Consider the following 25,441-nt stretch of genomic DNA (forward strand, 5'->3'; position numbering starts at 1 on the left):
GAGCCTGGAGCCTGTTTCAGTCTGTGACTCCCTCTCTCTCTTACCCTGCCCTGCTCACGCTGTCTCTCTCTCTCTCTCCTAGAAATAAATAAAACATTAAAAAAAAAAATTAAAAAAAAAAAAAAAGAATATGGCAACAATAATGGTATAGGACCTCAAAGACTTGGACATAAAAGACATTTCAGCTTTTCCCCTTGTCTCTCGAATTATGTTCTCACATGTCACCAATGTGAAGACTGAAGAAGCCCTGTAAAAACTCCGAAATGGATAGGAACTGAGGCCTCTTTACACCTCTCAGCACCAGCTTGTTAGCTGTGCATATTAGATACCATTTAAGGGATTTTCTAGCCCCTCCCAACTTACTGGCCCATAGAAACTGAGCAGTAATAAGTGGTTATTGTTATTTTAAGTGACAAAACTTTAGGATAATTTGTGACTTTTAAAACAGTGCTTATTACGGGGCGCCTACGTGGCTTAGTCGGTTAAGCGTCCGACTTTCGCTTAGGTCATGATCTCATGGTTCGTGGGTTCAGGCCCCGCGTAGGGCTTTGTGCTGACTGTCAGCTCAGAGCCTGGAGCCTGTTTCAGTCTGTGACTCCCTCTCTCTCTGACCCTCCACTGCTCATGCTGTCTCTCTCTCTCTCTCCTAGAAATAAATAATAAAAACCAAAACATGTAAAACAGTGCTTATTTATTTTTGAGACAGAGCATAAGCAGGGTACAGGCAGGGAGAGGGGGACACAGAATCCCTTCGAAGTCACGAACTGTGAAATAATGACCGGAGTCGAAGTTGGGTGCTTAACCGACTGAGCTACCCAGACACCCCATGACTTTTTTTTAATGTTTATTTTTGAGATAGAGCATCCACACAGGAGGGGAGGGGTGGAGACAGAGGGAGATAAAATCCTAAGCAGATTCCAGACACTGAGCTTTCAGCAGAGAGCCTGATGCGGGGCTCGAATCCATAAACTGCGAAACCATAGGCACCTGCCACCCAGGCACCCCAGGATAATTTGTTACTTAGCAATAGAGAATACAGTGTGGAAACAATTTTTTTATGTTTTATTTTTTATTTTTGAGAGAGAGACAGAGTGAGGGATGGGCAGAGAGAGAGAGAGGGAGACACAGAATCTGAGGCAGCTTTTTAAAAAAATTTTTTTTTAATGTTTTTATTTATTTCTGAGAGTGAGAGAGAGAGGCAGCGTAAGCAGGGGAGGGTCAGAGAGAGAGGGAAATACAGAATCCGAAGCAGGCTCCAGGCTCTGAGCTAGCTGTCAACAGCTAGCTGTTCAAGCCTGATGTGGGGCTTGAACCCACAAACCATGAGATCATGACTGAGCCGAAGATGGACGTTTAACTGACTGAGGCACCCCAGGATAATTTGTTACTTAGTAATAGTGAATACAGTGTGGAAACAATTTTTTAATGTTTTATTTATTTATTTTTTGAGAGAGAGAGAGAGAGAGAGAATGAGTGGGGGATGGGCAGAGAGAGAGAGATACACACACACACAGAATCTGAGGCAGCTTCCAGGTTCTGAGCTGTCAGCACAGAGCCAAGAACCACGAGATCAACACCTGAGCTGAAGTCAGACGCTTAACCCACTGAGCCACCCAGGTGTCCTGCAGTTTTTTTAAATGGCTTCAGAATATGACTCTGAGTTAAATCTAAATATATGAAACACCTTAAAAAAAACCAAGATCTTTGAAGATCTTTATTTTCTCTAGGGACAGAGTAAATTTTTTCATCAAATCAGTGATAGAAGGATATATTATATAGTCATATATCTAGCTTCTCAGAGACTCAAATTGTTTCGTTGCCCTGTTAAAACTAAGAATGTCTAGGAGGTAAGAAAAATCAGATTCTACCTTCTAAGTTTCCTGAGGATAATCCTGTCATAATAAACATTTGTTAAATACCTACCTTCTGTCAGATCCTGAAGATACATCACTACATTAGGTGTACACAGTTTTGGCTCTTGTGGAGACTTGAGTTTAGCTGGGAAGGTCAGTCTCCTCTCCTCCCCATCCCCCCCCCCCCTCAAATTCTAGTGATAAGTCTGTTAAAGGGAGTAAGTGGAATAATGGTAGGTAGGTTTACTTTAGGCTGGTCAAGGTTTATCCTATTTGCTCAGTATAATATCTGGCACACATTAGGTGTTTACACATTGAATAGATGAATATGTCTGAATTGGTTTGTTTATACTGTTAAAATAATACTCTCATTCCCCCCAGCAACATACATATATGTATGTAGATGGGAATATTTATTATTCCTCATTTTATGGCTCAGAAATGTTATATCCCAGTTTTCCATGTTCAGAATTGTGAAAGACTAGATGCTGTAAACACCTTCCTGCTGCACAGTTATGTCATGGATAGAACAAATTATTATGGCATTAATGATTTTTGCAAAGAGGCAAAGTGATCTTCAAGGCCCCCCACTTCTTCCAGGAAGGGAGAAAGGGAGGGAAGGAAGGAAGGAAGGAAGGAAGGAAGGAAGGAAGGAAGGAAGGAAGGAAGGAAGGAAGGAAGGAAGGAAGGATCTTAGAAACTGAAGTTAGAATAGTGGATGATGCTGATAGCAGTTTTCAGAGTACTGAGCTTTTGGCTCACAGAAGATAGGAGAGCTGAGCTTGGCCTCCTGTAGTCTAGACTCTTTGGGGTACCCTCAAACTACTACCAGAATTAGAAACAGACCCTGACTATACTAAAGCCCAAAGATTACCCTTAGTCTAATATCAGAGAATTAACTCACCGTCAAAGATTAGAAGTTAAAAGAACCCATCACATGAGGTGCCTGGGTGGCTCAGTCAATTAAGTGTCCGACTTCGGCTCAGGTCATGATCTCACGATTTGTGGGTTCGAGCCCTGCATTGGGCTCTGTGCTGACAGCTAGCTCAGAGCCTGGAGCCTGCTTCAGATTCTGTATCTCCCTCTTGCTCTGACCCTTCCCTGCTCATGCTGTGTCTCTCTCTCTCTCTTTCTCTCAGAAATAAGTAAAAACACAATAAAAAAATTTATAAGAAGCCATCATAAGCAGAGGTTGATAAGTGTGTTCTATAAATGACTAGATAGTAAATATTTAAGCTTTGCAGTCTCTGTTGTGTACCTATTCAATTCTTCCATTGTAGTGGGAAAGCGGCCAGAGAAGATCTATAAGTGAATGAGCATGACTGTTCAAATAAAACTATGTACAAAACAAATAACAGGCCATTTTTGGCCTGCAACCAGTTTGTTAACCCCTGGAATAGAGGGTGGAGTAGAGGAGATATTTTAAGAGATATTTTGAATACTGATGAAAAATAAATTCTTAGATCCATAAAATCTTAAGCAAGATGATAAAAAGAAAGTCATGTTTTCATCAAGTGAAATCATGACACCAAAGACAAAAATCAGCTGTAAAGAAAACAGATCATTTGAATGGAAATTATAAATTAGAATTGTAGAATTAGCAGTAATAGGAGAAGATAGTGGAAAAATATCTTTAAAGAGTTGAGAGATTATCATCAGTATAAAATAGTATGCTCAGGGAGGAGGCAAGATGGTGGAGAAGTAGGGAGCTCAGTACATTTCCCTTGCCCCCATCTCTCAAACAGAGAAGGCCTGAAGCCATAGGAACCCTTACAGAATCCAGGAGTTTGGGAGGAAAAGGAGACAGAGTCCGCTGAGGAAACCTTATAGCGTGAGTGCGAACTGGGAAAGATACAAACGGGCCAGGACTGGAGACATGGATGGAGGGGAGGGAGCCCCCTTTGCAGTGAGCCGCGGTGAGTCAAAGGGAAAAGAAACAGCAGCTGAAACTGCTCAAGGAACTGTCCCTGTCTCTGGAGAAGAGAAAAACCTTGGCTCAGGACACAGAGGGATCAGGTTTCCGGCTGTGCAGCGGACCTTGAGCAGGATGCACAGGTCCCAGGTGACACTGGGAGAAACCACTCCTCTGCTTGCCAGCTCGACCTGGAGGGGAAGCGGCGTGCCTGAAGCTGCTCTTCTGGCTCCGCTCGATCCCCAGCGGGGAAGCAGCCAGCTTGAAACTGCTTGGAGGGACTCAACTGTGGGTTTCTATTTCGATCGGTATCAGTGGGGCACATGGACTAAGATCTGGAAACAAGGCATGGCTTGGAACATAGAGCACTGCCCACCCTGGCTACACCCATGGCACAGGGAGATCAGACCCAAAAGAGTGAGTTGAAATGCTTGGCTTGAGAAGGGATTGGGGCGCTGCTATTTTCTCCCCACAGCCACCAAGGGGGGACCTCAGGGAGTGGTCCTCAGGAGGCTGTGGAGGCTAAGAATTGCCTACACCAAACCACGCCCATCCCCACTAGAGAGTTGCCTTTTTTTTTTTTTTTTTTTTTTTTAACTGGAGCCCAGGGCAAGACCAACATGGATGCACTACTGTGATTAATTCTGGATCAGTTCTTTCTATTCAGATATATTTTCCCTTGTCTCATTCTTATACCGCCCCTCTGCTGGACTGGGCACTCTGGTCATTGGTTTGCTTAAACAGTCACATTTAATCCATTCTCTATGTGTATATTCTACACCTCCACCGCTACCTTTCTCTTTCTCTCTGGAGTAATCAGACTATATAGTTCTTTCTCTCTCTGAATTAAGCCACTTAGTCTCTCAGCCTGGTCATTTCTCTTCAAATTTCGCTTCCTCCGCGCCCTGTCATTTCTCTCTTTGTATATGCTCTTCCATCACCACTGCATACACGTGGCTCTTTATTTGTAGCTGGAAATTGTGGTTTTATGCTTTTAGACTGTCCTTTGTCTTTTGGGTTTTTTTCTTTTTTTCTGCTTTCTTTATTTTTTTAATTTCAATTTTTATTAGTTGTTTTTCCTCATTGCTCTTTTTTTCCCCTTTTTTCGTTTTCTTTTTACCTTTCAGTTTGCATGTTTGTTGGATTTGTCTGTGTGTTTGTGTGCCTTTGTTCCCTGTGTGTCTGTTTTCTTTTCCAGAACTACCTCCAGAAACAAGCCAAAGTACACATGGTGGAGAGTCCCAAATACCACTATGAGTAGGGAAATAAAATAACCAAAGTCTCAACAAGAGAGACCAAGAGACACCATTCAAAGAACACTTTCTGAAAGGTCAGGCCTTGGACAGTCTAAGAGCCTTCTTGAATACAGCAGTACTCACTGGTGCAAAGTGCATAGCAAGCTTTTAAAACCAGCAAAAGACAGAGAGCTAGCCAAAATGATGAAATGGAAGAATCTCTTCCAAAGAAATTCCAGGAAGAAATGACAGTGAAAGAACTGCTCCAAACAGTTATAAGCAACATAACTGGACAAGAATTTACAACAATAGTCATAAAATTAATTACTGGACATGAAAAAGGCATGGAAGACATAAGAGAAACTATTGCTACAAAGACTGTGGAGCTTAAAAATAGTTGCGATGAATTAAAAAATGTTATAAGTGAGATGCATAATAAAATGGAGGGGTCCAATGCATGGATTGAGGAGGCAAAGAGAAGAATATGTGGATTAGAAGACACGATTATAGAAAAAGAGGAAGCTGAGAAAAAGAGATAAACTGGGGCATTTGGGTGGCTCAGTTGGTTAAGCATCTGACTTAGGCTCAGATTGTGATCTCACAGTTTCGTGAGTACAGGCCACATGTCGGGCTCTGTGCTAACAGCTCAGTGCTTGGAGCCTGCTTCAGATTCTGTTTCCCTCTCTGCCCCTCCCCTGCTCACACTGTCTTTCCCTTTGTAAATACATAAAGACATAAAAAATTTTAAAAAGAGAGAGAGAAACTGACCCAGGAACATGAAAGGAGAGTTCGAGAGCTCAGCGATACAATCAAATGGAACAATAGCCTTATCATCAGAATTCCAGAAGAGGAAGAGAGAGGGAAAAGCGCTGAAGGAGTCCTTGAACAAACTATATTAGAGAACTTCCCCAATCTTGGGAAAGAAACAAGCATTGAAATCCAAGAGGCACAGAGAACTCCCCTCACGTAATTTGAATTGATCTTCTGCACGACATTTCATAGTGAACCTGGCAAAATATAAGCACAAATTGAGAATTCTGAAAGCAGCTAGGGATAAAAGGGCCCTAACATACTAAGGGAAACCTATCCGAGTGGTTACAGACCTATCTACTGAAACATGGCAGGCCAAAAAGGAATAGCAGGAAATCTTCAATGTGATGAACAGAAAAAATATGCAGCCAAGAATCCTCTATCCAGCAAGCCTGTCATTCAGATTAGAAGGAGATATAAAAGTCTTCCCAAATAAACAAAAATTGAAAGAATTTGTCACCACTAAACCAGCCCTACAAGAAATCCTGAGGGGAACTCTATGAGGGAAATGTTGCAAGGAACACAAGGTACCAGAGACCACCACAAACATGAATCCTACAAAGAACACAGTGACTTTAAACCCATATTTTTCAGTAATAACACTGAATGTAAATGGGCTGAATGCTCCAATCAAAAGACATAGTGTAGCAGAATGGATACAAAACAAAATCCCATCTATTTGCTGTCTACAAGAAACTCATTTTAGATCTCAGGACACCTTCAGATTGAAAGTAAGGGGATGGAGAAATATATATCATGCTACTGGAAGTCAAAAGAAAGCTGGAGTAGCTATACTTCTATCAGACAAACTGGACTTTAAAGACAGTAACAAGGGATGAAGAAGGGCATTATATAATAATTACAGGGTCTATCCATCAGGAAGAGCTAACAATTACAAATGTCTATGCACTGAATACGGGAGCACCTAAATACATGAAACAATCTAATGGATAAGAGTGCGCTAATAGCAGGGAACTTTAATACTCCACTTAGAGCAATGGATAGATCAAGTAGACAGAAAATCACTAAAGAAGCAATGGACTTGATTGATGAGATGGACCAGATGGATTTGACAGATACGTTTAGAACTCTACATCCTGAGGCCATGGAATTCACTTTCTTCTCAAGCGCGCATGGCACATTCTCCAAGAGAGATCACATACTGGGACATGAAACAGCCCTCAATAAATATAAAAGAATTGAGATCATACCACGCACAATTTCAGATCACAATGCTATGAAACTTGAAATCAATTGCAGGAAGAATTCTGGAAAACCTCCAAAAACATGGAGGTTAAAGAACACCCTACTAAAGACCAGATGGGCCAATCAGGCAAGTAGAGAAGAGATTTTAAAAATATATGGAAACAAATCAAAACGAAAATGCAACAATCCAAACTCTTATGGGATGCAGCAAAGGCAGTCCTAAGAGGAAAGTACATTGCACTCTAGGCCTATTTCAAAAAATTAGAAAAAGTGCAAGTACAAAATCTAACAGCGCACCTAAAGGAACTAGTGGGAGAGCAACAGGAGCACCCCAAACCCAGTAGGAAAAGAGAAATAATAAAAATCAGAGTAGAAATAAACAATATAGAGTCAAAAAAAAAAAGTTGAAGAGATCAATGAAACCAAGAGTTGGTTTTTTGAAAAAAATGAAAAAAATTGACAAACCTCTACCCAGGCTTCTCAAAAAGAAAAGAGAGAGCATCCAAATAGACAAAATCATGAATGAAAATGGACTTGTTACAACCAACCCCTCAGAAATACAAGCAATTATCATAGTATTCCCACCAAGATCAGGGAATACTATGAAAAATATGCCAACAAACTAGACAACTTAGAAGAAATGGACAAATTCCTAAACACACACTACCAAAGTTCACACAGGAAGAGAAAGAAAATCTGAACAGACCCATAACTAGTGAGGAAATGGAATCAGTTATCAAAAATCTCCCAACAAATAAGAGCCCTGGGCCAGATGGCTTCCATGCGGAATTCTACCAGACATTTAAGTCAGAATTAATACCCATTCTTCTCAAGCTATTCCAAAAAAAACAGACATCTTAGGAAAACTTCCGGACTCATTCTATGAAGCCAGCATCACTTTGATTCCCAAGCCAGACAGAGAGCCAGCAAAAAAAGAGAACTACAGGCCAATATCCTTGATGAATATGGATGCAGAAATCCTCAACAAGATACTTACAAATCGAATCCAACAGCACATAAAAAGAATTATCCACCAAGATCAAGTGGGATTCATTCCTGGGTTACAGGGCTGGATCAGCATTCGCAAATCAGTCAATGTGATACATCACATTAACAAAAGAAAAGATAAAAACCATATGAACTTGTCGATAGATGCAGAAAAAGCATTTGACAAGATACAGCATCCCTTCTTAATAAAGACCCTCGAGAAAGTTGGGATACAAGGAACTTCCCTAAACATAAAAGCCATCTATGAGAAGCCCTCAGCTAACATCATCTTCAATAGGGAAAAACAGAGTTTTCCCCCTGAGATCAGGAACACAACAGGGATGTCCACTGTCACCACTGTTGTTTAACATAGTGCTGGAAGTCCTAGCATCTGCAATCAGACAACAAAAGGAAATAAAAGGTATCAGAACTGGCAAAGTAGAAGTCAAACTTTCACTTTTCACAGACGACATGATACTCTACATAGAAAACCCAATAGACTCCACTAGAAGCCTACTAGAACTGATCCATGAGTTCAGCAAAGTTGCATGGTACAAAATCAATGTACAGAAACCAGTTGCATTTTTATACACCAGTAATGAAGCAACAGAAAGAGAAATCAAGAAACTGATCCCATTCACAATTGCACAAAAAACCATAAAGTACCTAGGAATAAACCTAACCAAGGATATAAGAGATCTGTATGATGAAAACTATAGAAAACTTATGAAGGAAATTGAAGAAGACACAAAGAAATGGAAAAACATTCCATGTTCATGGGTCAGAAGAATAAATATTGTTAAAATGTCATTACTACCTATAGCAATCTACACATTCAATGCAATCCCAATCAAAATTGCACCAGCACTCTTCTCAAAACTAGAACAAACTATCCTAAAATTTCTATGGAACCGCAAAAGACCCCGAATAGCCAAAGTAATATTGAAGAAGAAAACTAAAACAGGAGGCATCACCATCCCAGTGTTTAGCCTGTACTACAAAGCTGTCATCATCAAGACAGTATCGTATTGGCACAAAAACAGACACATACACCAATGGAATAGAATAGAGAACACAAAATTGGACCCACAAATGTATGGCCAACTAATCTGACAAATCGGGAAAGAGTATCCAATGGAAAAAAGACAGCCTCTTTAACAGATGGTGCTGGGAGAACTGGACAGCAAGATGCAAAAGAATGAACTAGATCATTTTCTCACAACATACAAAAAAATAAACTCAAAATGAATGAAGGACCTGAATGTGAGACAAGAAACCATCAAAACCCTAGAGGAGAAAGCGGGAAACAACCTCCTTGACCTCAACTACAGCAATTTCTTACTTGACACAGTCCAAAGTCAAGGGAATCAAGAGCAAAAATGAACTATTGGGACCTAATGAAGATAAAAACTTCTGCACGATAAAGGAAACAATCAGTAAAACTAATAGGCAACTGACAGAATAGGAAAAGATAGTTGCAAATGACATATTAGATAAAATAAAGGAACTCACCAAACTCCACGCCCAAAAAACAGTGAAGAAATGGGCAGAAGACATGAACAGACACTTCTCCAAAGAAGACATCCAGATGGCCAACAGACACGTGAAACGATGCTCAGCATCTCTCCTTACCAGGAAAATACAAATCAAAACCACAGTGAGATAACACCTCATGTCAGTCAGAGTGGCTAAAATGAACAAATCAGGAGACTCTAGAGGCTGGTGAGGATGTGGAGAAATGGGCACCCTCCTACACTGTTGGTGGGAATGTAAACTGGTGCAGCACCTCTGGAAAACAGTGTGGAGGTTCCTCAAAAAATTAACAGTAGAACTCCCCTATGACCCAGCAGTAGCACTGCTAGGAACTTACCCAAGGGATACGGGAGTGCTGATGCATAGGAGCACATGGACCCCAGTGTTCATAGGAGCACTCTCAAGAATAGCCAAAACATGGAAAAAGCCTAAGTGTTCATCAACTGATGAATGGATCAAGAAGATGTGATTTATCTATACAATGGAATACTACATGGCAATGAGAAAGAATGAAATCTGGCCATGTGTAGCAACATGGATGGACCTTGAGGGTGTTATGCTGAGTGACATAAGTCAGGCAGAGAAGGACAGATACCATGTGTTTGCACATATCGGTGGATTAGGAGGAACTTAATGAAAGACCATGGGTGAGAAGAAATGAAAAAATAGTTGGGGAGAGGGAAGGAGGCAAACTATGAGAGACTCTTGAATGCTGAGAACAAACTGAGGGCTGCTGGGGTTGAGGAAGAGTGGAAGGGGGATATGGAGGAGGTACTTGTTGGGATGGGCACTGGGTATTTTATATAGACCACCTTGGCAATAAACTTTAAGAAAAAAAAATAGTATGCTCAACAAATCTTCTGAAGATGAGAATCCAGACATTTACAGATTAAAAAATGAGAGAATTTACCATCAATAGTCCTACATTAAAGGGATTTTCAAAGTTATTTAAGAGTCTACTCAAGCTAATGTTAGGAACAAGAGCTACATTTCCACATTGCAGATAGTTTTGATGGAGAATAATGATAAAAATGAAGTAAGATGGTAGTATAGTTTTCTTCAGATTTAGGATGTTAGAATATAGGTAATGCTGAAATTCATGCTTTTTAAAAGGTTTTTCTTCCCAGTCTCTAATTGTTTTATTTAATATTTTTGTGATATGGAGTGAATTAGGTTAATGGTGGTATAATTCTATAAGGTGTTTTATTATATTGTTCATATATTCTTTGCAAAGGATTTCTGTGTTGATTATAGTGGTCTCAGATATTTTTTTGTCTTGTCTTTTCTGTACTTGGATAATTAGTATGCTTATGCTGGACATTTGATAAACGGGGGGAAAAACACCCAAATTCATTAAGTATAGAAAAGACCCAAGTCAAGGACATAATCTTAGAAGAAATATGTTCAAAAGCTGCAGAAAGGCAGTAAAGATCAGACTGAAGAAATTTGGATAATGAAAGGATCACTAAAAACTTAATATATTTCTCTGGGATGGAAGTTGAAGTGAAATGACCTCAAACTTAAGTAAGAACTAGATACCCTGATAACAGAAAGGTCTCATATGAAAAAGAAAGAAGCTGTTGTCATAGTACTTCTAATTTATTGAGTACTCAACGTGTGTAAACCATAGTGCTAAGAACTTTGTGGTTTTGCATTTGTGTCTTATGGCCGTCTCTTTTAGTTTGATGCCTTTATTATCTACGTTTTGTAATGAGAGGAACTGAGGCTTTATATAGTTTGACTGCTTAAAGTACAGCAGTAAGTTCCAGAACTGGAATTAGTAACCAGACCACCTGACTCCCATGCAGAAATTTTGCCTTAACCACAAATGTTACAGGCTGAAGAGCAAGTTTAGGCAATTGTTGTGCTTATTATCTGCGTATACTTATCTGTTCTCTGTGCCTTATACTGTGCAGAGGAGCAATTAAAAGTGAAATTGAAAGCATGTGGTGAGGGGCAAGGAGTTTTTCAACTTGGTGTGATAGGGAGTGAGCGTGGTGTAGTATAGAAAGGTCTGCTGATAAAAGGGCAAATAATTCTTTCAACTTGTAGCTGTGAAGTACTGAACCAGAGTAATTCTTGATAGGTAGTTTCGATTTCTAGTACATAATTTTGTATGTGGAAAACTTTTAAATTAGGATTTTTTTTTCCTTAGTGGAAAGAGTAAAAGAACAGTTAAAACTTTCTTTGGAAAACAAGAATGGCATAGTACAAACTGGTGAATTAACAGTTGTGCTGGATGGATTGTCAGTTGAGCAAGAAAATCTAACGAACTGCAACTCATCTCCAACCAGTAAGCCAACTTTATGTGTTTTTAAAGTTTGAAGGGGGGTTGGGGGGAAGGCCTGAAAGAAGTATATAAAAACTTGCTTTTTTTTTCTTGTTCAGTAGAAATACAGCAAAATGGTGATGCCTTACATGAAAATGGAGACCCTTCAGCAAGACCAGCTTCCAGGTAGAACATTTTATTTTAGTATTTGTGGCAAGGTAATGTAAAATTTCTCATATATGAAGTTTTACAGTTTAACCTTAGTTTAGAGTTTGCCATAGAATTTAAAAGTTTATATCTAAATATGTCATTGGTTTGAATACTTGTAAAAGTAGTTTTTAAAGAGATAAACTTCATTGAGATATAATCGATATACCAATAGAGTTACCTTTATTAAAGTATATATTTCAGTAGATTTTGGTATAAGTATCACCACTATCTAATTTCAGAAATTCTCATCATTTTCAAAAAAAGACTCTTGGGGGTGCTTTGGTGTCTCAGTTGGTTAAGTGTCTAACCCTTGATTTTGGCTCAGTTCATGATTTCATGGTTTATAGGATAGAGACCACATTGGCTTCCGCACTGACAGCTTAGAGCCTGCTTGGGATTCTCTTGTCCTCTCTCTCTGCCTCTCCCCTGCTTGTGTGCACGCACTTGCTCTCTTTTAGAATAAACAAACATTTAAGAAAATTGGGGGTCACCTGGGTGGCTCCGTCCATTAAGTGTTAGACTCTTGGTTTCAGCCAAGTTCATGGTCTCATGGTTGTTAGGTTTGAACCCCATGTCAGGTTCTGTGCTGAGCCTGCTTGGGATTCTCTGGCTGCCTCTCTCTCTGCCTCTCCCTGGTACACATGCATGCTCTCTTTCAAAAATAATAAACATTAGAAAAAAGAGAGAGAGAGAGACTCTGTAGCCATGAGCAGTCTCTCCCCATTCCTCTTTCCTAGCTCAGAGTAGCCACTAATCTACTTTCTGTTCTAGTGACTTTGCCTGTTCTGGCCATTTCTTAGAAATAGAATCATATAATATGTCACTTTCTATTACTGGTAGTTTTTACTTAGCATGAGATTCATCCACATTGTAGCATGTGTCAGTACTTCATTCTTTTTATTGGAAATGACTTCTTAAAATCTGTATTTAGGCATATCATTAAATAGATACAGATAATATGAGAAAATTGGCATCTTTTTGCTATCTGAATTGGCAGCTTCCAGTAACTCACTAGAAGGTAAATACTCCACAGATTGTAGTCTTTACTCAGAAATCATTCTGCCATCTCAGAAATTCCCTTGCATTCATGTTTGATGACAATAAAAGCTTTCTGTTTGAAGTAGTTTAAATTAGAATAAAAACGTATAATAGATTAATTATAATGGAATGAATCTTTCAAAATATAAAAATATATTGCCATAAAAATGACTTGTTACATTTGAAAAACATGCTGGTATATGACAAAGTGTAACTTCTATTAATATATAAAATTACTAACATCGTTACTTCTAAATTGACATTAAATGATTCTCATAGAGCACTTGAACAAATAAATATATCTTATGAGGGGTTCCTGGGTGGCTCAGTCGGTTTAGCGTCCGACTTCGGCTCAGGTCATGATCTCACGGTTCATGGGTTCAAGCCTTGCGTCCGGCTCTATGTTGAAAGATCAGGGCCTGGAGCCTGCTTCAGATTCTGTGTCTCCCTCTCTCTCTGCCCCTTTCCTGATCACACTTCGTCTCTCTCTGTCTCAAAAATAAATGAAACATTAAAAAAATTTTTAAAAATATATCTTCTAAATATGTTTTTGACTTAAAGAAATCTATTTATTTAGTGTCCATAGGAGAAAATTAAGAACTAAAAGGGTATAACACTAGGTAGATTAAAATATTTTGTGTGTATGTGTGTATCTACAATATATATCTGTTTTTGTAATCTTTGTAATACAATCTTAGATGGACAAAGGAGCTTGAATCATGATCAGTCTGAAACCTAATGTTATTTATTGCATAGTAAGACATTTTGAATGAAAGATTAGATCTCTAGCACCAGGAAAACTTCACATGAGTTCTACCTTAGATTCCTGGATTACTGATTCTTGCTGTATGCCTGGGGAGTGCAGTACAAATCAGAAGAGTCACTTAGAAACTTCCTTTACCTGTCCAAACTTCCTGAAGACATCTCATTCCAAATACCTAAGTAACAAAGGAAAGGAGAGTGGCATTCATTCATTTATCATCAGATACTTATTGAGTACCTATTTGGTGCTAGACAGTAGTCCAAGGACCTCTTCCTGTGAAATTTCGTACTGGTGGGATAAAGGTAAAGAGTGAACAAGTGAAGAAATAAATTAGTTATTTGGAGCTAGTATTAAGAACTGTGAAGTCATTGAATAGGATAAGGCAGGAATGGAAGGGAGCCTGTTTTCAAAGAGAGATGTTGGGGGAATCATCTCTGAAGACTTGCCATTTGAGCTACAATTAAAAAGCCAAAAATGTACTATTCATGCAGAGTTCTGACAGGAGAGCATAGGTAGAGGATATAGTAAGTGCAAAGACCGTGAGTTTATTTTTAGTTAATTCATGCTCTGCAAATTTTTCCAACTCTATAATATTTATCCTTTTTTTGGATAATCCTGTAGTCATTATAATATTATTGCTTGCGTATGATAATTTGTAATAAACATGAAGGCTTTACAACATGTTTTCATGTTCAATAAAATTGATATATAGTATATATATCAAGGTGAGCAACGATCAACTTGGAGAGAAATAGATTAAAGATAGATGGAAGGGCTTAGTGACACAATCTGATTTACATTTCTTAAAAAATATTAAGGCTGCTTTGTGGAACGCGGATGTAGGATGAACTGTATATTTGGAAAAAGTCGCCTGTTTATTTCCATGATATCACCCAACTTCTATCTATTGCCAATAAGATTTAAAATGTTTGATTTTGTAATTGTAGATTGATTTATTGATTTGCAGTTCATGTATTTGCTATAAATTCTTCTAACTGCAATATAAGATTTAGCTTTTCTGATTATCGTGTGCTCATTATTTTAGTGCCTAGTACATTGTAACTTGTAATCAATATTTGAAGACCTCTTCAGCTTATTTTCCAGTGTTTAATAAAATTATAGTAGGTTGGAATTGATTTTTAAAAGTTCTTTGAGCTTTTTGAAAATGCTTTTAGAGCACTTTAAAGATTATTCTTAGACTTAAATATTTAAATATATATATATTTAATGTTACATTTATTTCTTTTTGAGAGAGAGGGTGACAGAGCACAGGAAGGGGAGAGTCAGAGTGAGAGGGAGACATCAGAATTCTAAGCAGGCTCCAGGCTCTGAGCTGTCAGCACAGAGCCTGACACGGGCCTCGAGCTCATGAACCATGTGATCATGACCTGAGCCGAAGTTGGATACTTAACCAACTGAGCCACCCAGGTGCCCCTTAGACTTAAATATTTAGAATATATAACTTGATCATTACTTTGAAGGACTGAATTTATTGTGATTTAGTATATTTACATATCTATAAATATATGTGCTAGTGTGGATACTCTTGGAACTGAAAGTAATTTAATCTTTAATGTAGTAAAAGCATGCTATATCTTGTATTCATTACTCTTTCTACCTATCACTTTGCTTGAATACTAAGAATTTGGTAAATCTTTCTTTTGACAATTCTGATGGAAAGTTAATTCACTTATTGAAGTAAAGCATCTTTTTTTTTTTTTTTTTTAAGGTTGGCTGTTGAAAGTACTAATGGAATAGATAATCATACACCTATAAACACCCTAGTTCAAAACTCATGCTGTTCATATGTAGTTAATGGAGACAACACACCTTCATCTCCGTCTCAGGTTGCTGCCAGACCCAAAAATACACCAGCTCCAAAACCACTCACATCTGAGCCTGCCAATGACCCTGGTAAGTATGGTAATTTATGACTCATTGTTTAAATGGAAACTAAATTAAACTTTATCTATGCCTATACTTCTCTTTCTGTACTTTCTTAATCTTCAGTTCTGTGACAGGAATGTAAAGATCTCAATAACTGAAATCTTTCCTAATATTTTGAATTTTTCTAGATTATTTGGGAGGATATTCCAAATATATATTTAGTTTAGAAATAACAATACACTTTACTAATAAGCATGTACTTATATAATAGACTCTTGGGCTTTATGCCAGACACACAAAAAATTCATAACATAAAATATATTTCTAAAAGAACTTTAGTTAAGTTTATTGATTTGTTAGTAATAAATGGTTTCTTTTAGAGAGAGAGAGAGAGAGAATACCAAGCAGGCTCCATGCTATGAGCGCAGAGCCTGATGAGGGACTCAATCTCATGAGCCGTGAGATCATGACCTGAGCCAAAATCAAGAGTTGGACACCTAACTGAGCCATCTAGGTGCCCCAATAAATGGTTTCTTTAACTTATCTTTCAGTACACAAATTATTTTTTTGTGTTACAAATTGGTAGAAAACTAGTGTGAGCTGATAGAGCTCTCAGAAAGTTCTGTATTTTCTAGGAGTATTACTCTGTTACAGAAGGAATGCCTATGGAAGATGTCTTCTATAATCCTGTATTTCAATGGACTCAGCTGTAAAAATTCATGTCATTTTTTGGTTTGATCTTTATATATTCTTTTAGATGAATCTCTTCAAACTAAAACATCTTAGGGTTGCATGTTTTGGGGCTAGAATTGTAATACTGGTCTTTTAATTCCAGAATCTATATTCTTTCCTATGTTTTATCTATCTATGGGAAAGTACTCAAAAGGAGAAACAAGTAAAGAATCAATTCAGGAATTGAATGAAAATACATGGTATTATAGATAAGACCTGGGTGTATTTATATCCAGGATTGGAGGGATACTTAACCTTGCTTTATCCTGAGAGTTTTTGTAAACATGGGACTTGACCTCTGAATAGGTTTTGTTTTTTTTTTTTTTAATTTTTGAATAATGTTTGTTTATTTTTGAGAGAGAGAGTGTGAGTAGGGGAGGGGCAGAGAGAGCTGTCAGCAGAGTCTGATGCAGGGTCCAAACTCACAAACCACGAGATCATGACCTGAGCCAAAGTTGGATGCTTAACTTACTAGCCACCCATGTGCTCCTCTGAATGGATTTCTAAATTTGTTTATTAATGCTTTTTTTTTTTTAAAGATGGACTTAAAGATCCTTAGTAGTCACAATAAGTAGAACTTTGTGATCATTAATTTAAGGTGGCTGGAAAATGAAGAGAAGAGAAATACATATAACCAAGGTGACATTAGTGAGCAAAATGCATTTATTTTCTGATTTCTGATCTGCTCTGTAGTAAAAACATTTGTCGCAGAGTGATTAGCAAAGCAGAAAAGGAAACATCACCTTACTTTATTTGGAAATGTGTCTAAATTGAAAACAGACTATAGTTAAAACAGCTACTGTTTCTGAGATCCTATCTTTTATGGATTATGAAAAAACAGAATAGTGTGAACAATATCTTCAGTAATTCCAGGAGAGTAAATGTAATAGTTTCAGAGAACTATGACTTATGTTATCTATCCTAAATTAAATACTACAGTTTTAAAAATGGCCTGAGTAGCTATAGAAAGGACCAATAGTTTATTTTTTTAAGGTTTATTTATTTATTTTGAGAGAGAGAGTGAGAATGACCGGGGAGGGGCATAACGAGAGGGGAACAGAGGATGTGAAGCAGATTCCGTGCTGACAGTGGAGAGCCCAGTACAGGACCCAGACACACGAACCGTGAGATCGTGACCTGAGCTGAAGTTAGATGCTTACCTGACTGAGCCACGCAGGCACCCCAGTAATTTATTTGTTAAAAATACATATAGAGGTACCTGGGAGGCTCAGTTGGCCTGAGCCGACTTTTGATTTCCCCTCTCCTTGGCTTGTGTGCGCTTGCTCTGTCTCAAAAAAAAAAAAAAAAAAAGATTCACAAAAATATATCAACACATAGAAAAGTGGTTTATCTGAGTACCAGAGTTTTTCACAATAAAGCTTGAATCTAGTGCTTTTTGGTCATGAATTTTTAAGTTATTAAATAGCTATCCATACTAAAAAAATTCCAAGAAAATACCTAATTATCTACTCACAGATAAATTTGCATTTTATTTTAATTTTTTTAATGTTTATTTATTTTTGAGAGAAAGACAGAGCACAAGCAGTGGACAGGCAGAGAGAAAGTGAGACACAGAATCCGAAGCAGTCTCCAGGCTCTGAGCTGTCAGCAAGACCCCAATGTGGGGCTTGAACTCACGAGCCATGAGATTATGACCTGAGCTGAAGTCAGATATTCAACCGAATGAGACACCTAGGTGCTCCAAAATTTGCATTTTAAACAATACAGCTTCCTTAACAACACTCCAGAGAGTTTGTAAAATATAAAAATAATAGTGTTATATTACCAGGGTTGATTTGTTATATGGGATTATCATTGGATTCAAAATGTAGATCCAATTCCATTATTTCTGAAAGTAATTAGATAAAGGACCAATTATTAAGTTCAGTCCTGATTCATGAAAAGAATAAGAATGATGAATGCTCATTTCAGAAAGGCTTATGCCACCGCTCTGTTTCATTTTTGTCATCATCCTCCATTTAAAAATCTTTGGAATTTGGCAATTTAGCTCTTCTTCCTAAAATATTTAGCTCTTTGAGTCGATTGGTGAAAGGATCCATGGACCACTGGTTGGTTGCATGTTTTAGTGTTTAAATATTTTCAGGTGTTGCTACAAAAGGGAAGACCACTTACTGAGACTTCCCCATTTCAGAATCTCTTACAATCCATGGCTTGTCAGGTACTCTATAGGCTCTTCCATTGGAAACAAATTCACTTCCTGCATTTTTTGTTTGTTTGTTTTAATATTTATTTGTTTTTGAGAGCATGAGTGGGGAGAGGCAGATTGAGAGAGAGAGACAGAGGATACAAAGTGGGCTCTCTGCAGTCAGCAGAGATGCAGGGCTCAAACTCAATAACTGCGAGATCATGACCTGAGCCGAAGTTGGATGCCTAAATGACTGAGCTATCCGGGTGCCCCACTTCTCATGTTCTTATTTATCCTTGCCTGAAATTTCAAGGTGAATATAAAACATATGAAGAACTAGAATTGAAGGCTCTATTGTAAGTAATTCCCATAACATTCATAGTAACTATTAGGAAACCTAGGACAATCATAATAGCTAATAACATTTGTCCTATATATGTTGTAAACACTTTATATCCATTTATTGATTCAACTTTCACTATAACTAATTGAAATAGATACTAATATCTTTCCCTTTTCCCCAAGAGGAACTGAAGCACAGAGATCACAGCTAGGGCCTAGAAGAGCTGTAATTGACATCCAGCTAGATCTCTTTCATTTCTCTTGCCGCTTTCTCTGTTCACTTTGATGTGTGTGATTTTTTTTTTTTTTTAGTGTTTCAGAGTTGTACTGTTCATCTTTTATACTTCGATAGACTTCAAATAATATTTCATCATCCACCTTAATGATTGTGTTTTTACCTCCTCTGATAATTGTTGGTGACATCTGACAAAACAATCTGTCATCATTCTATTGGCCAGTTTAAAAAGGCTTTTAGAACCTACTCTGTTGGTAGCAACCACACTGCCAGTGCCTTTTGGGTGATCTGTCATCCCTTAGTGGGAGGATGAATTCAGGTACTTTTCAAGGAATGGGGTAATCTTTAAGGCATTCATGCAAAACTGGTATTCCTTTTTCTAACAAGAACTTTAAAAATCAGTTTTCATGTTACAGGGGGGGTACAGATGGGAGTGTGCATATTCTGGGTATAACACATTACATGTCTTTAGTCTCTTACCTACAATTCAAAGTTCTAAAATCTTTAAAACCAAAAGGTTTTTTGGTGAACTCCTTTGAGGTCAAAGTGATCAGAACTGATTTGAGTATATTCATAGTTTATCATGCTTAATGGGAGTATCTCTGCATATTTTGCCACAGAAATAGTATTGTGTTTAATTATAATATGTAGCCCTCAAACCTGCTCAGGTATTAGTATAATATACAATTTATATGCCATATCACTTTTCTAAATTTCAAAAACTTATGGATTCTGGAATGTACTTGATTCCAAGGGTTTCAGATAAAGGATTGTGGCCCTATGCTAAGGAGCTTAAGACAAATGATTTCATTTCACCAGAGACAGTGTCATACAAGAGGGCTTTTTTGTGGGGATATTTTTTCTCTTCTTTTGAGTTTTGATTAAGAGGGTCCATTTGAAGGGCACCTGGGTGGCTCTGTTGGTTGTGTGTCCAATTCTTGAGTTCAACTCAGGTCATGATTCCAGGGTTGTGGGATCAAGCCCCTCTTCAGGCTCTGCACTGAGCATGCTGCCTACTTAAGATTCCCTCTCTCTCCCCAAGGTGTGTTCTCTAGAAAATTTTTTTTAAAAAAAGGGTCCATTTGATAAGTTTAGTTGCTATAAATATTAATAGTTATTTAAAGCTAAAATGGGAGGCAATCTTGGCATCTAATAGGACTAGGTTCAAATCCCAGCTCTACCATTTAATGTGTTAACTGTATGATCTTGGATAAATTTAATATTCTCAAAATTTAGCTCCTCCGTTTATAAAAAGAGGATAATAATTAACTACCTGATAGGATTGTTTCAAAGGTTAAATGAGGTAATCAAAAACATCTACCATATTCCTTGACAGTGGTAGATATTTAAGAAAAATACTATTTTCTTCTCCACTTCCCACTGTCCCTAACTTCTAATGTGAAATGACTTTTTCTAACACATAATTATTCTTTTATTAATAAAATAGATCAGAGCTTAGTATGGTAAGTTTCAGGCAGAACTGGTTCCACAAGTTTGTTAGACTTTTGTCTGTAGCTTTTTATTTTGAAATAATTACAGAAATCTGCGAAGAAATAGGGAGCTATGGGGAGCTCCCCCATTGTGAACATACAGTGTGTAACTACAGTACAATATCAGAATCAGAAAATTTGCATTGACAAAATCCGCACTTCGCCTGTTATACCTGCACTGTGTGTGTGTTTAGTTCCGTGCAGTTTTATCATGTGTGGCTTCGTGTAGCTGCCACTGTGATCAAGATACAGAACTGCACCATTGTCAAAGCCTCCCTTGAACACTACCCCCTTTATAACCATCCACTTACAAGTGTGAATGGACTTTAAAGAAACTTAAGATGCATATATTTTATTATTTACTTTGAAAGAGAGAGAGAACAGGCTTGGGGAGAGGCAGAGAGAGAGCATCCCAAGCATGCTTCAGTGCCAGTGCAGAGCCTGACATGGGGCTCAAACTCATGAACCGTGAGATCATGAATGACCTGAGTCGAAATCCAAAGTTGGACGCTTAACTGACTAAGCCTCCCAGGTGCCCCTGTTCATGTCACACTTTTATTTTTTATTTTTTTTTATATTTTTATTTATTTCTAGGAGAGAGAGAGAGAGAGAGACAGCGTGAGCAGAGGAGGGTCAGAGAGAGAGGGAGACACAGACTCTGAAATAGGCTCCAGGCTCTGAGCTGGCAGTCAGCAGAGCCCGACGCGGGGCTCGAACCCACGAACCGCGAGATCATGACCTAAGCGAAAGTCGGATGCTTAACCGACTAAGCCACCCAGGCGCCCCTCATGTCACACTTTTAAAAAGGAGTAAAAATGATACTCAAATCTTCAGTATTTCTGCCTTTTTCTACTTTATTTGAACAGTTATGGTGAGGACAAATGTTTGGTGCTTTGAGATGTTCATATCATAAGTACACGGGAAACTTCTCAAGGACTAAACATGAAAGTAAGGAGGTATGTCTTGTAACCTAAATGTCAATAATGGCTGAAAATAAGGGTTGGATACATTTATTAAGAAACCAAGTCAGTGGGTGTGGTTTTATATCTGTAGAGAAGAAAAAATGCTTTGCATAAACTTCTGATTTCCCACCTGTTACACATTTTAAATACTAGCTTACATGTAATTGTCCATATTCTTTCATGAGCGAGGAGCCTATGATTCTGACCTCCCTCTCTCTCTGCCTTCCCTTACCTTTTTGTCTTTTTTGTTAGTTTGTCCTTCCACTCATCCTTATACCGTTTGTTAACAGATGTTTGAGTTGCATTTACCATAGACGTTTATTTTGCAGAACCTTGCCTGGTGGCTAAGTATACATACATCAGAGTTTCTCAACTTCACACTGTTGATATCGTGGACCAGATAATTCTTTGATGTGTGTGGCTGTCCAATGTATTGTGTATTCCTAACCTGTACCCACTAGGTGCCAGTAACATCTCCCTTTCCGTTGGCTGTGACAACCAAACATAGCTCCTGACATTGCTAACTGTCTTTGAAGTGGGGGGCAAATTTGTGCCCAGTTGAGAACCATTGACATATATCAGTAATAATCTCTAATTAAAGGTACACCATCCTACCCCACTCAGGATTTCCCTTATTATTAACATCTTGCATTATTGTGGTACATTTTTTAGAATTAATGAACCAGTATAAATACATTATTATCAACTATAGTCCATAGTTTACATCAAGGCTCACTCTTTGTGTTGTATGGGTCCTGTGAGATTTAAGAAATTCATGTTGTCATGTACCTAACATTACAGTATCCTACAGAATTGTTTTACCATTCCCCAAGTCCCCTATGTTCCACCTGTTTATCTTTTACCCCACACTCCTAATAACCACTGATTTTTTTACTCTATGTAGTTTGGCCTTTTTCAGAATGTCCTATAGATGGAATCTTCTTTCACTTAGCAATATGCATTTAAGGCTCCTCCATGTTTTTTCATGGCTTAACATTATTTCTGTCAAATAATACTGTCAAATAATATTCCATTATATGAATGTACCCCAATTTGCTTATATATCTTGATTGCTTCCATTTTTGCCAATTATGAATATATCTGATATAAACATTCACAGTCAGGTTTTTGTGTGGACCTAAGGTTTCAATTAACTGGATCGAAAACCAGGACTGCTTTATTATATAAGAGTATGGTTATTTTTGTAAGAAACTGTCAAATTGTCTTCCAAAGTGGCTGTGCCCTTTTATTTTGTTACCAGGAATAATGAGAATTTCTCTTGCTCTGCTTCCTTACCAGTATTGTTTGAGGAGTGCTAATTATTATTGCTTTTTTTTTTTTTCCGGTGTTGAATCTTTCCATTAAGAGATATTTTATGTGTATCTTTATTCATTCTGTGTTTTAAAATGTCTCTTAAAAATGTTTTTTAGTTTTGTTTAGATAGGTCTTGAGTGTAATTTTGATGTTGAACTTCTGTCTGGTCATTGGGCTAATACATTTTGGCCAATTAATTGGGTATTAATAGCTTTTCAGTTGATTCCTGTGAGTGTTCTTTTTTTTTTTTTTACCTTTTTTTAATGTATCAATTATTTAATTAGGTTCTTTATAAGAAATTTAGAGCACCAGTTTGTGAGGGAAAACTCTGTGAGAAAATACACAGAGCAGAGTAGCCCTGAAGCTAAGGGACGACTTTGATTTTTGGCAGCATTTGTGAGTCCACAGCTTTCTGATCAACTGTGCTGCTACTTAAGCTCCTATTTCCCTTTCTCCATGCTGAAGATCGCACATTCCTGGTGTCTGGCTTTACTCAGCTGCTGCTTTCTGAAGTAAGTAAGAATCAGTGAGAAGTTTTGGGATTTTCATACTGCTGATACCAGTTTAGGAGGAGGTGGCAATGACAGATTTCTGGTGTGTTGTATGCAGAGGAAGTTGATATAGGGCCATAGGTCCGATCACATGTAGCAAGCCACTGCTCAGTTGCTTCAGGAAAACTGCCCTCTTGCCTCTGTGGTTCTCATGGAAGGTGATCAGAATGGTCCCGGAGTGATGCTAGCTTGTGGTTTCCTCACATGCTGACTGAAAGGTTTTATGCCAGGGCTCAGTAGCTTTCCAGACAGATCTTCCAGTAGGACAATACCTAGACATTTTGTGAAGGTTAATCACTTGGGTACCACTATTCTTGTCACCACCAGCTGGTTTTGTGACAGTAGCAAGAACCTTTCCCTTTTTCTCTTTAAACTCTGGATTTAGCTGCTGAATCCTTCTTCCTCTTGTACAGTGTCTTGATTCATAGCTGATCAGGAATAACTGCCAATTCCTCTGATGAGGACAGGGTTTGGGCTGCTGTGAGGCTTCTTCGTCTTTGGCATTTTAGCCCTGAGGTTACTCTTCTTAACCTTGCACTAGTATGATTCTTTTTCGCTTTGGGTTTTTCTTTAGTATTTAGCTTCTCAGCTTTTTTTTTTTTTTTTTTTTTTTTTTTTTTTTTTTTTTTTTTTTTTTTTTTTTTTTTTTTTTTTTTTTTTTTTCATCTTGCAAGATGGGACAGAGATTCTCATGAGTATTCTAAGTAAACTTATCCTCTGTTAGTTTTACCATTTTATTTCCAGTATTTTTAACTTCTTGTTTTTCTTGTTTTGTTTTGTTTTGTTTTTTACAAATAGTTTATTGTCAAGTTGGTTTCCATATAACACCCAGTGCTCATCTCCACAATTTCACTTCTTAATGCATTGTCAAAGTAATCAGTGGTATTGGAGCAGTGGTTGTGATCTTCCTTGTTTTGTTCCTGATTTTAATTTGTTCTTGACCTTAATAGAAATGCTTCTAATGTCTTACAGTTAATATATGATGCTGACTGTGGGTTTCTAATACGTAATCTAGATTATTTTTTTTTTTAATTCCTCTTATGAAATGTTAAGATTTTATTGAATTCTTTTTGGATTTATATTGAAAATAGTCATATGGCTTTTTATCTTTTAATGTGTTCGTATAGACAATTTCCTAACATAATATCCTGATATTGAACCATCTTAGAATTTATTTAGTATCAACTTTAGGGTTATCTTATTACCCTTACAGAATAAACTAAGAAACTCCTTTTTTTCTTTTTCTTTCCTAATGTACTATAATACTTTAAGTAACATTGAGAGTGATCCGTTCACTGAAGACTTCATAGGATTTTCTCAGAAAACTAAGTGAGCCTCATACCCTTTGGTGGAGTGGTATGATCTTTCATCACCTTTTCAATTTCTACTCTTATGAGTCCTTTCTTTCTATTTTATTTTAAATATTCTATTTTTAAGTAATCTCTACACCCAACATGGAGTTTGAACTCAACTCTAAGATCAAGAGTTGCATGCTCCACTGACTGAGCCAGCCAGGTGTCCCATGATGAACCTTTTCAGTTTTTCTTTCTCTTGACTTAGAGTAGTTACTATGTTTCAGACTTAAAAAGTTGTATGTGGCATTCTTAATGTTATTCATATTATATATTATTCTTTATAAAACTTGGAAAGGTATATTTCATGGTTTCTCCATGAAATAAGAATTCTTCTGAAGCATTTGTTAAAAATATAGATTCCCAAACCCTTCCTTAGAGATTTCCCCTAGAGAGTCAGTAAGTCTAGAATGGGAACTGAGACCTCTACTTTCAACAAGATCCTAACTAATTCTTAACAGGTAAGTTAGGAAATTCTTATCTGTTTCATTGGTTTTTTAATTCCTTCTACCACCCCCACCCACCCCCCACCAACTCCCAGCTCTGGAATCGAGTACTAAGCTCATTTATTGCCATTCTTTCTTACATTCGTGGATACGTCTTTGGCTTTGTAC

The 25,441-nt window shown here is 37.7% G+C and overlaps 1 protein-coding gene and 1 pseudogene across 4 annotated transcripts in view; one reads left to right on the plus strand and one right to left on the minus strand.

Annotated features, from left to right (window-relative positions):
• Positions 1 to 25,441, plus strand: part of WWP1 (WW domain containing E3 ubiquitin protein ligase 1) — a 137,783-nt gene that overhangs the window by 54,088 nt on the left and 58,254 nt on the right. For 3 of the 4 annotated variants that reach the window (XM_039223456.1, XM_039223455.1, XM_039223457.1), the window contains 3 exons: positions 11,692 to 11,829; positions 11,925 to 11,991; positions 15,546 to 15,730. In XM_039223456.1, coding sequence (XP_039079387.1) covers positions 11,692 to 11,829; positions 11,925 to 11,991; positions 15,546 to 15,730 — 390 coding nt within the window. The remainder of the gene's footprint in view (positions 1 to 11,691; positions 11,830 to 11,924; positions 11,992 to 15,545; positions 15,731 to 25,441) is intronic. The other variant, XM_039223458.1, reaches the window with a different exon arrangement.
• LOC120225201 lies at positions 23,225 to 24,065 on the minus strand (annotated as a pseudogene).

Source organism: Hyaena hyaena, unplaced genomic scaffold (genome assembly GCF_003009895.1).
Source record: "Hyaena hyaena isolate Hyena2069 unplaced genomic scaffold, ASM300989v1 scaffold_1352, whole genome shotgun sequence".
Lineage (NCBI taxonomy): Eukaryota > Metazoa > Chordata > Mammalia > Carnivora > Hyaenidae > Hyaena > Hyaena hyaena.